The sequence below is a fragment of the Cricetulus griseus genome, unplaced genomic scaffold (genome assembly GCF_003668045.3).
Source record: "Cricetulus griseus strain 17A/GY unplaced genomic scaffold, alternate assembly CriGri-PICRH-1.0 unplaced_scaffold_1, whole genome shotgun sequence".
In the NCBI taxonomy this organism is placed as follows: Eukaryota; Metazoa; Chordata; class Mammalia; order Rodentia; family Cricetidae; genus Cricetulus; species Cricetulus griseus.
This window is the reverse complement of record NW_023276808.1, coordinates 3867573-3880145: the sequence shown is the minus strand read 5'-3', so window position 1 is coordinate 3880145 and position 12573 is coordinate 3867573. Positions and strand designations below refer to the sequence as shown.

Sequence of the window (12573 nt, the reverse complement as noted above, 5' to 3'; positions counted from 1 at the left end):
TGGCCCTCTAGGCTGATCCTGGCTTCATTTCTTTTTTGAATGTATTGGGTGATTTTGGACTGGCAAGTAAGCACAGGTTCTTAGAAGATTTCGTGAAAAACTCAACTACATTTCATTTGTGAGTTATTTTGGCTCCAAATCTTTGTTAATCTCTACGGGTTCCAAAAAGTGAATAAGGATAGCTTTAAGATTATTGTGCTGATGTCTTAGACATAATATTGTCTCTGTTAATGGTTTTTATTGTTGACTCTTTCATATCTACAGTGAAAAGGACACAACAAGGATGATATGAATGTCTCTGTTTTGTTAAGAAAGGAGCACTAGTAATTTCTTATAACAATACATTGATGGAAAAGACACAGTAATTTTGAATGCTTTTAACACCATTAAAGAATTGGCCCAGTGGCACGAGGGGTGATATGGGCTGATGTGCCATAAGCACTTCTCAGGTGGTCTGGGGTCTGCTGGTACCTTCACCATCTTCTGGGAGGTGGGGCAGGCAGACAGTAGTGGAGGCCATGTTTGTGGTGCACAACATCGCAGAGGACCACGAAGTCCTCATGCATGACATGTCTTTTGACTTCCTTGGGTGCAGGATGGCCACCTGCTCCAGCGACCAGAGCATCAAGGTCTGGAATAAAAGTGAAAGCGGAGATTTACATTGTACTGCTAGTTGTAAGACACATAGTGGATGTGTATGGCCTGTGACATGGGCTCATCCTGAATTTGGACAGGTTTTGGCTTCCTGTTCTGTTGATCAAACAGCAGCTCTTTGAAAAGAAATAGTAGGAGAATCAAATGATAATATTCGAGGACAGATTCACTGGGTGAAGAGGACAACTCTACTGGACAGTAGAACATTTGTTATGATGTGAAATTTGCTTCCAAACATATGGGTCTGATGTTAGCAACCTGTTCAGCAGATGGCATAGTAAGAATATATGAGGCCCCAGATGTTATGAATCTCAGCCAGTGGTCTCTACAGCACGAGATCTCATGTAAGCTGAGCTGTAGCTGTATTTCTTGGAACCCTTCCATCTCTCCTGCTCATTACCCCATGATAGCAGTGGGAAGTAATGACAGCAGACAAACCATAATGGCCAATGTTCAGATTTTTGAGTACAATGAAAACACCAGGAAATACGCAAAAGCAGAAACTCTTATGACAGTCACAGATCCTGTTCATGATATTGCCTTTGCTCCAAATTTGGGGAGATCTTTCCATATCCTGGCAATAGCCATGAAAGATGTAAGAATTTTCACATTAAAACCTGTGAGTAAAGAACTTACCTCTTCTGGTGGTCCCACAAAACTTGAAATCCATATCTTGGCTCAGTTTGCTAATCACAACTCTCAGGTCTGGTGGGTGATTTGGAGCATAACAGGAACAGTGCTAGCATCCACAGGAGATGACGGCTGCATGAGGTTATGGAAAGCTAATTACATGGACAATTGGAAGTGTACTGGTATTTTGAAATGTAAAGGTAGCCCAGTAAATGGGCGTTCTCAACTGGGAAACTCAAATCCTTCACTAAGCTCAAATACTCCAAATCTTAAAAACTCATTGCATGTATCTTCTGCTTGCAGAAAGCACAGCTGAGTACAAGCTAGTTGGAGTAACTTTGCTGTTTTCCTGCTTGTTGCATGCACACAGGAATGGAAATCAATCTCCTTTTCCCCTTTTCCAGTGATGTTAGATCTCTCCCAAGATGCACCAGCAGCCAGGCCACAGTCCAAAAGGCATTTCAAATTACAGTATATATAATTTTTTATACTAGTCAGTTTAATGACACTACAAATGGAAAGGTTTTTTGTTGAGACATCATTACCAAAACAATTTTTTTGAAATGTTCTGGAGACTAACTTGGGTTTAAAAACTGAAGAGATTGCTACTATCCTCATAAATAAACTGTTGGGAGGAGGGAATATATACTCTTATTCTAATTTGGAGAAAAAAAAGAGAAAGGGCCCTGCTCTTCATTTAAAGCCTAAGAAGGTATCCCAGGTTACAACTCTATCCAGCAATGCCCTTACCTTACTGAAGGAGTAGGCAAAGTAATTCGTTGTCTCAGGAGCAACATTATTCAAAAACTGGCAAGTTTGATTAAAACTTGGTAGGTACACAAAATCATGGCAGATTCACCTAATTTTTAACTGACTATACAAACAATAAAGATTCAAAATATAAAGATGATGGATTCTTCCTCTGTTGTCAGTTCTTCATTATACTACACATCTATGTCTTGGACAGAGCCCAAGTGAAGAGTTTGTGAGATTTCATTGCATGAAGCAGTGAAGATGAAGCTGTGTTGCATTTGAGACCACGAGATGTTGAGATATCCATGCTAGGAGACATCTGTCATGGACACTTTCATATGAGGAAGGGAAGTAGCAAACATGTGAGATAGATAAGAAGTCCTGGGGGTTCTGTGGAATTTTGACCATATTTTTATAATAAAGCTTTGTGGCATCAGAGACCAGAGCTACCAGTTAACTGACCAAAATATATCATAGAGTGTTGGAAAACTGTGGAAAGATTGGAGACAGGAGTTAGTATGGAGGGACTGAGAGAGGTGCTTTCGCTGTTTTAGATTGAGAAATGGAAGAGATAGGACACACTGATGGCTGATCAACTGCTTCTCTGATCTTTCACGTTCTTACACCCATATCTGACTTCAGATTTTTTCTTAATAAATATTACTTACACCAAGTGCTGTTCATGAAAACCTTTAATATCAGCACCCAGGGAACAGTTGTAGGCAGATCTTTGTGAGTTTGGGACCATTATGGTCTACAGGAGCTCTTTGCAAAAGAGCCTCCAAAGCCACAGTGAAACCCTGCCTCAAAAACCAAAACAAAAAATAGATTACTTATATTAACACTTTATGAGTTTCCTTAAGAGATATGTTCAGTAAACTAAAAGTGTAATTAAGACTTCCAGGGATAGATTAAATCATAGATTCATATTTTATATTATATATTTAAATCATAGATTTATATTTTTATCATATATTTATATTCTCAATTGCTACTGAACAAGAAACAACAGCATTAGAAGATATTAGATAAAAAAGAAACTGCTAAAATAAACCAATCTATATAATTTGGAGATACCTTGAGCTCAGAATAAATACCAAAATATGTGTTTCATCAAGGAAGAGTTTTTTGCTTTTGTTTCCATGGGGGGAGGTGGAGGGGATCCCAGTGACCATTGAAAATGATAAAGATTATATTGCAACAAAAGTTTCTTAAACCACAAAGTTGTTCATCAAACAACATTGACATTCAATCGACACGAATTCATAAGACTAACAGATGTCTTTCACTGGATTAAATATAATTTGCCAAACTAGAAATCTGCAAAGGTATGCTGAGGCAGATTTTGTTTTGTCTTTCAAAAAGATAATATTCTCGAATGAAGGAATGTAAAGATCACTGGTGTCGTGGGGTTCTAGTACTGAGTCTGATAGTCAAGAGTATGTGTTTCACTGTTTGCCTTTTTGGGACAGTTTTAGGTGTCATAGTTGTACTGACTGAGCTTCTTTTACATGTCTAAAAATGTTTATTTACTATTCTCATTACAATCAGTGCTCTGATTCACATATATGTTTGACCACTAATATCAAAAATATAGTAGAATGCCATAGAATTAATGATGGAATGGCTTATCTTAAGGCTCATGTAAATCCAGGAAAAATAATAGTTTAACATGTGCAAGTCACTGTAAAACAAAGTTGAGAAGCATTTGCTTCTCAAAAGTATAACTGGTGTTAAAAAATTTCCTCACTAGCCTCTCTGTCCAATCCGACAATAATAAACAATGTGTTATTTATTCTCAAATTGTGTGAAATGAAACCTGAGTACTTCATGTAATTTGGCCCAGGGTCTTAGGTGTACCCCAGCAAAAAAATCATAGACTAATGAATTCTGATGTGAAAACAAACTTAAAATTTGGTGTTTCTCAGTAGGATGGGTTTATTGTTTACTCACACAAAAGGACATATCATACTTCATTGTGGACCTTAATGCATAGAACCTGTGCTAGTCTAAATGTGATAGCCCCCCCCATGAGCTCACAGGGAATGGCACTGTTATGAGGTTGGTTTGTTGCTGTAGGTATGGACTTATGGAAGCAAGTGTGTTACTGGGGGTGTGCATTCTGAGATCTTATATATGCTGAAGCCATGAACAGTGTCCCAGACCACTTCCAATTGCCAGTGGTCAAGATCTATAATGATCAGCTCCATCTATAGCTCCATCTCTGCCTGCATTCTACCATGTTGCAGCATGAAGATACTTAATAAATCTTTAAAAATGTAAGCCACCCAATTAAATGTTTTTCCTTTAAAAAAATTAGCGATAGCCAGAGTGTAGTGGTGCATGCCTTTAATCGCAGCACCCAGGATGCAGAGGCATGTGGATCTCTGTTCATTTGAGACCAGTCTGGTCTACAAGAGCCAGTTTCAGGACAGCCTACAAAGCCCCAGAGAAAACCTGTCTCAAAAAATAAAATAAAATATTAGCCATATACATGTTGTCTCTTCACAGCTATAGAAACAAAATCTTGGTCAATAAATGATTCACGACCCTTTAGAGAGGAAATTTGAGAAACCATGACAAATTTCCATTATACAAGATAGTATTATACATAGGCTTGTGAAATTGCTCATCATCTGTTATTAATAGAAAACCTAGTATTCAATTATAGACATTCTTTATTATGTAACATACAATAACAGCTATTTAACTCATTAACCCACCCCCACATACCCCTAGAGCCCAGAGCCCATCCACTTGCCCTTTTTGGGCTCCCTCCTTGCTTCCCTCATGGCTTGCCCCAGTGCCCGCCTACTGCCGCCGCCGAGGAAGCACCCGAATCATCCATTCATCTGTTTATTAATTTATTCATTCATTCGTTCGTTCCTTCGATTTCTTATTCATGGACCCCCAGGCGGGAGTTAGCATGCAGGTGCGGGCGAGCTCTTGAATGAACACCCCCATTCATCACCATTCTTGCCCCACCCTACTCGCCAACTCGCCCTTTGTAAACTGCATCACTGACTTGACTGCTGTCACCTGGCTGCAGCCTGCAGTCAATTCACAGGAAGGCTCAGCTCTCTGAGTCACTGATTCACTGACTCACTTGTTCATTCACTTGCAAATCCAGCCTGGGGAGTCAGCAGTTCTTAGAGAAGTTTTCCCGCTCCCTGCAGAGAACTTCGCCCTGGACTACATTTCCCAGTGTGCCCTGCGCTCCCAAGCAACCACTCTTCCGCCCGCCTCTGGGCTTCCTTCCCGGGATTTTAGAAGACCTAGGACACAGGTAGGATTTTGTGATTTTTTAAGGGGGTAGAAGACACGGGATGGAGGAAATGGAAGGCAGGGGATGAAGGGAGGGCAGGGGAGGGAGGGGGCAGTGTAATGAGGAAAGGGAGGCTGTGGAACAATCTGCTCCATCCCCGCGCTGTGTCTCCCACGTGAGCTTTTCCTAATTCATTTTGATTTGGTACCATTTGGTTTGCTGCATCATCAGGGATGTTCTTTGGTGTGTAGAAACTTTTGAATTATATCCTAGAGGACAATGGGAAGTTCCTATGTTGACCAGGAAAGTTTCAGGGTCTGCAGATTAGCCCGGGGCCAGTGCTATTGAAATGCATATTGTTGCAGATCTAGAGAAAGGATTTTTCTTGTGTGGGAGACATGGCCAGGAACCACAATTCTGTGTCTTTAAGCACACTATAACCCTATGGGAGGCGCTCTTGTCACTCAAGCCTCATTATCCAATCAGGCCCTCCAGGAGACGTGCCAGTCAGAAGAGGTTCAGGGCTCTTCTGCTCCCCAGGTTTGACTTTGAAGAGGAGACAGCGGTTTTGTTTGCTGTGGTGCAGTTGATGCTACAGGGAGCTGAGCTGAGAGCTTCAGTGATCTGGAAAACCACAAAATGGTGAGCTAGGGGATGCTGTCTGCAGATGGGGAAGATCAGGTGCTGAGGTGTGGCAGACAGTCTGTTGAGTCCTCCTTGTATCTGTGGGGAGAGTGAGGCCAGATACCCTGTCTAGGGAAATGACATTTGGCCCATGTAAATTGTTTGACCTGCAGGGAGGTCTCTCACTAATTTTGCTCTGCAGGCTTAATTTGATCAGAGTATTATGAGCAGGGAGATGAATATAGGAGCAGGTTTCTAGTCAACTTAAAGATTCTTTCTTTTTTCATTTTGGATTTTTGGAGGTTTCTGTGTGTAGCTGTGGAGCCCATCCTGGCATTCACTCTGTTGACCAGCTTGGCCTTGAACTCACAGAGATCCACCTGTCTCTGCCTCCCAAGTGCTGGGATTAATGGTGTTTGCCACCAACGCCCAGCACAACTACAAAATTCTTGTAGAATATATGGAAAGCAGCTTGCCTATCTCAGAGATGCCTAGTTTTTCCAGTATTTTCTTGACATTCAACACTCTGCATTTAACATTTACATGCAATCTCCATTCATCGTTAATTTTGTGCATGTTGTCCAGAGGCATCTCATGTGTTAGGTCTTCTATTACTCCATAATTTAGGAGAGTACAATTGTTGATATAAATATTTACCAATGCTTAGGAAATATAATGTCTCCCAAAATAGAATTGAGCTGTGGGAGGACTGCCTCTGAAACACCCAAAGATATTCTAACCAGCCTTGTTTGGATGCTAGGATACACATTTGTTCATCAGGATTGTCCAGACATTTGGCTGCAAACCATTGCAAAGTATCTACCCCTGATTTACCACAAGCCACCAGGCCCATCACCATATAAAAGAACAGGCATCTCATAAGCTGGACAAGGAGGCATTACAGGGTCACAAAAAAACTTAATCCTGGTGTCAGAAAATTATAGGTTTTTTTTTCTTGAGGAGAAATACATTTTTGTCAGGTGGGTAATATGACACTAGGTAAGAATTATTTGTAAATAAAACACAGTTGTGTTAAGAGCTCACCTCATCAAGCAAGGCTTTCATTTAAGCCCTCAGCCTGGGTGGACTCAGTAACAGCTTGGGTTTTGGGCTTGAGACATTTCATTTGATGTTTTGATAATAAACAGAGCTCCTTTCTAAAATCTGCAATATGTTTTAGAGAGCTGTTAATGGTCTGTTGCCAGGAACATTTGGAAGTGTCTCTTCAAATCCTGAGAACCAAATTCTTCCTAGCATATGGAGCTATTGTTTTCTGTCCTAAGGCCACTGTGTCTTAAGTCAGTAATGTTCTTGAGATACTTTGTTTCTGTTGCGTGGAATTGTTTGACTAGTATCTACCTGAATTTCTCCAATTATATAATATTTTCATGAATTTATATGATTCTACCATATTCTTCCAAAATCCCACTCAATTTATGTAATGTACAGGATGCTATTCTTGTCAAGAAGCTTAGTTAGTCTGTGGCATATCATCTGCATTACCTCACAAACCTAGCATTTATCTTTGTTATGTGCTACTTGTTCTATCTTTCATATCCCCATGACCTTCACCTCAGGACACTGTCCCTGAAGAATGACCCATTGTTTCAGGTCAATGCTGTACTTAAGAATTTACTTAAGGGATATCCTGCCTGTGTGATTGTATTTTACTTAACTACTAGTATGCACTTCTAAGGTCTGGAATCTTTCTTATTTATGGTGTTCATCTTTATAAGAAAGCTATGAGAAACTTCTCATCTGCTCTAATACTAGTCTCTAGTCTGTGGAATGCATGGTCATAAAACCTATTTCATGTTTTCAAAATAATTTTGACATTTGAAATGCATCATGTTGACCTTGCATTTTCGGCCCCCAAGCACTATCAATAATACTCCTTTGTTTTCTATTCTGTGGCCTGCTTTTCTTTAACTCAGTTATACAGAAACAACAGTTACTATGTGGATGTTACCTGGGTTTGCTCTCAGGGTTTTCCAGCTCTGAGGCAATGGGTTGCTTGCACAGGACATTAAGTATGTAATGGAATGTGCAAATAAAGAACCCTGTGCTTTGGGTGAGGAACAGGTTGTACTATATGAGAGAGGAGGAGTTGCTACTAAAATACAAACTTTTTAAACTAGGCCTCTGTATATTCTTCTCTAAGGGCAGAGCTGGAAGTACTGTGCTGTCTAAGTCATTTCATCCCTGATCACCCAGTAAGGAAGCTGGTAATATGAGTCCTACAAGGTTGGCCTTAGACAATGTGGGTTTTCTTGGGGGGTAGGTGTTAGCAGTCAGGAGTACTAGTGTCAGGTAATTTGTGGGTTCTTGCCATGTTTTCTACTGCCTTTACTGAAATGAGTTGTAAGAAAGACCAAGAACTATACCATAGTGAATGTATGGTGATTGTAGCAGGTCTGGAGAGGTATCATTTCATTTATTTGCTTAGTTATTTATTGGCTGCTTGTTTTCCTGACAGGGTTTCACTGTTTAACAGTCATGTCCTACTGGGACTCACCATCTAGAGCAATCTGGTCTTGAACTCACAGAGATCTTACTGCATTGGCCTCCCTCTTGCAGTTATTAAAGGCATGTGCCACCACCCCACCACCCAGTAAGCTTTCAATTCTGTTGGCAGTTGGGCAGAACATGAGCCAGTGTGTAGTTCTGTTGGTACATATGCTGAGCTGGGCAATGGCCTTTGTCCTACATGCCTCCCAGTATTGATTTCTTGGGTAATAGGAAACTCTGCATCCCTAGCATGGAGGGATAAAATTCTTGCAGTATCACTGTCCAGTGTTCACATATGGGCAGTGCTATTGGTAGCAGTGGGAAGACAGTTAAGAAAACTGAAGGTCTGCTTTCTGGAAGTTCTGAATATTGCTTTCCTTTTCATGCTTGTATTGAAAATATTGCAAATAGTTTAGGAACTTGTAGAAAAATGGTGATGTGGATCGTCTTTCATGTATACATGATTATAATGCTCGTAACTTGTTGGTGCAACTAACCACAATGATGTGATTCAGTGAAGTTTAGTTCCAGGGGAGAAAAGGAGTTTCTGATGTGCAGAGATTTCTCAAGTGTTCATGGTGCTGTGCAGATAGATTGGGTGGATTCCATGTTATGTGCCATAGGGCATGGAAATTGGGAGCATTTCTTCCACTTTTTAATTTAAATTAGAAACTAGCTTGTTTGACATGCCAATCACAATTTACTCCCACCTCTTCCCCTGCCCCTCACTGATCCTCTATTCCATCCCCTTTCTGCTCCCGAGGGAATATGAGGCCTCCATGAATGATTTTCAAAGTCTGCCATATCACTTTGAGCATGGCCTAGCACCATCCCAGAGTCTCTAAGATGATAGAGTGTTGCTTTATGTGCAATAGACTCCTAAAGTCCATTCATATACTAGGGATAAATTCTAATCCACTACAACAGGCCCCATAGATTGCCCAGGCCTCCTAAGTTACCCCCATGTTCAGGGAGCCTGGATCAGCCCTATGCTGATTTCCCAGCTATCTGTCTCTGGTCCATGAACTCCAGCTTGTTCAGGTGAGCTGTTTCTGTGGATTTGTCCAGTCTTGCAGAGACCCCTTTAGTCATCACTCCTCCATATCTGAAACTAGATTCCAGGAGTGTGGCTCAGTGTTTAGCTCTAGGTGTCTGCTTCTGCTTCCATCAGCTACTGGATGAAGGATTTAGGATGGCAAATAATGTAGTCATTGATCACATTATCAGAGAAGTGCATTTAAGGTAAAATCTTGACTGTTGCTTACATTGTTAGTTGGTGTCATCCTTTTAGATCACTGGACATTTCCATAGTGCCAATTTTCTCTTTAAACCTATAATTGCTGACTCTATTATGATTTCCCTTTTCTTGCTCTCCTCTGTTCTTCCCTTTGACTCCTTCTTTCTGTCTCCTCAATTCCTCTTCTCCCCTTCTCATTCTCCTAACTCCCTCTCTCCTCCCCCCATTCTCCCAATTAGCTCAGGATTTCTTGTCCCTTTCCCCTTCTCTGGGGGACCATGTATATCTATCTTAGAATTCTCCCTGTTTTCGAGATTCTCTGGCAATGTGGATTGTAAGCTGGTAATTCTTTCTTCCATGTCTAAAATCCATACACAAGTGAGTACATACCTTGTTTTTTTTTTAAACTGGGTACCTCACTCAGAATACTTTCCTCTACTTCCATCCATTTCCCTGTTAATTTTAAGATGCCATTGTTTTTTTCTGCTGAGTAGTTCTCCATTGGGTAAATGTATCATATTTTGTCTATCCATTATTCAGTTTAGGGTCATCTAGGTTGCTTCCACTTTCTGACTATTACAAATAATGCTGCTCTGAACATAGTTGAGCAGATCTCCTTTTTGTATGAATGTGCTACTTTTGGCTATATGCCTACATGTGGAAATGCTTGATGTTGTGGGACTCAGATTTCCATTTTCCTGAGGAACCACTGTATTTATTTCCAAAGTGGCTGTATGACTTTGAACTGCCACCAGCAGTGGAGGAGTGTTCACCTTTTTCCACGTCAGCATCCAGTTATGCCAACACAAATTGATTAAGATGCTTTATTTTTTCAATTGTATAACTTTAGCTTCATTGTCCCAAATCTTGTGTTCATAGGTATGTGTGTCAATATCATGGATTTCAATTCAATTACATTGCTCTAGCTGTCTTTTAAATTATTGTTCTTTTTCTTTCTTTTTTATTTGGTTTTTCTTTTTTTTTTTGGTTTTTCAAGACAGGGTTTTTCTGTTGCTTTGTAGCCTGTCCTGGAACTAGGTCTTCTAGAACTGACTGGTCTCAAACTCACAGAAATCCACCTGCCCCTGCCTCCTGAGTGCTGGGATCAAACATGTGCACCACCACCACCCAGCAAAACTTCATATATTTTCATTAATATTTTCCAAGATAGGGTTTCTATGTGTAGCTTTGGAGCATATCCTGGCACCCACTCTGTAGTCAAGGCAGGCCTCAAATTCCCAGAGACCTGTCTGCCTCTGCCTCTGCCTCTGGGATTAAAGGATTGGGCCACCAATGGCTGGCTATAGATTATTTTTATGTTATTTTTTGATTGAGCATGAGTGGCACTGTATTTACTTGAATCAAAGGGAATTACAAAGAGCTGCTTGTCCATATCAAGAGATCACCTCCATTGTGGAGAGAATGGTAGAACATGGTGCTTATGGTTTTGGAAGAAATATCAGTAGCTTGAGGGTAAGAAACAAAAGTTCAAGGGACATGTTGAGGTAATTTTATGAAAGTTGAAAAGTCCATGTTTCTTTATTTTTTTTTTATAAATAGAATTATAGGGAGCAGGGTAAAATTGGTATGATCACCCTTTTCCTATGGTTTCCTTCATCTTTTGATTAAAGTTGACTGTTTCTGCTGCCTTATTTCTTGGCTTTTTCTCACTAACCCTTTCATTCTTTCAAAAATATTTTACATATTTTTGATTGTTGTATCTTTGTGACCTGTATAGACCTCATATTATGTGAATCTGTGTACTGATTTTCTGTAATCTATAATGCTAACCTTATTATATTCATGTCCTTAAAAATGTTGGACCTTCACTAATTTGGCTTCATAAAATTTCTTATGTTATCAGTTCCTGAAGGTTTTGTTTTGGGGGAAGTTGCTGTGGAGAGTTTATTATTATTTTCTTTTTTATATTAGATGTTTGTTTCTTCCCATTTCCTTGCATACTGGTTTTTCCAGTTATTGCTATCTTAGTATTTGTGTCTTTGCTGCCTAAGTGATTTATGTGACTGATACATTGGCTTTGGATTTTAAGACTTTCTCATATATTATTGTCTCTGTCTCTTAATTACCCTCAGATTTCAACATGACAACTTCTAGGGTCAACTGAATAAACCTCAGTTGAGTGTGTTCTTAGATCACAATGTCTGATTTCTTTCTGAAAAAGATTATGTTGACTCATGGTTGATGTGGGAATCATGCCACTGATTTGGCAATGTCTCTGAGCAAGTGGGCCTACACTGCATAAGAGACCTAGCTGAATACAAGACAGTGACAAACCAAAAGAAAAAAAATAAACAAAAAATGGTTCCACTTTTTTTTCTTTGGTGCCTAACTTGTGTTTCTCTCCTGACATCCCAAAAATATAGACACAGGATTAGGGGTAACACCAAAATAATTTCATTACTGGAGTAGCTTTTACTTAGATAATTTAATCACAGCAGCAGTGAAGGATGTTGGAATATAAAATGTTACTTCAAAAGTTATTTTTTTTGCTCTAATGCATATGGCATTGTTGACTTTTGGAAGAAGTTGACAGTATCAAGACTTTAGATGGTAAAAGCTCTAAATGCTCTCCATAACACTTAATTTGCTGTTGTTTTAGGACATGAAAGATGGGAATGTCAGAATAATGTCAGACCCTGGTGGTAAGTGTCAGAATTTTAGCAGGTAAAAGTCTCTGCAGTGCACCATGCAGTTGGCCTGACCTACGTGCCTTGAGCGACATGTGCCTTCGGATATTCAGACTAAAGCCCCTGGCTCCTGTGACACAATGTACCTTCCACTTCCTGATGAACTAATGCACTCAATCAGGCAGGGATGCATTAAGGCTAATCTGTATTTCTCTATATGATTTCTTAGTAATGAATGAAGTATGTAAGCTTAT

The 12573-nt window shown here is 39.9% G+C and overlaps 1 protein-coding gene and 1 pseudogene across 1 annotated transcript in view; one reads left to right on the top strand and one right to left on the bottom strand.

The window, feature by feature from the left end:
- LOC113838058 (mothers against decapentaplegic homolog 1-like) overlaps window positions 1-12573 on the bottom strand; it is a 450092-nt gene that overhangs the window by 286954 nt on the left and 150565 nt on the right. The window contains exon 8 of the mRNA XM_035453574.1: window positions 9780-9820. Within this exon, the coding sequence (XP_035309465.1) occupies window positions 9780-9820 (41 nt within the window). The remainder of the gene's footprint in view (window positions 1-9779; window positions 9821-12573) is intronic.
- Window positions 519-1615, top strand: LOC113838837 (annotated as a pseudogene).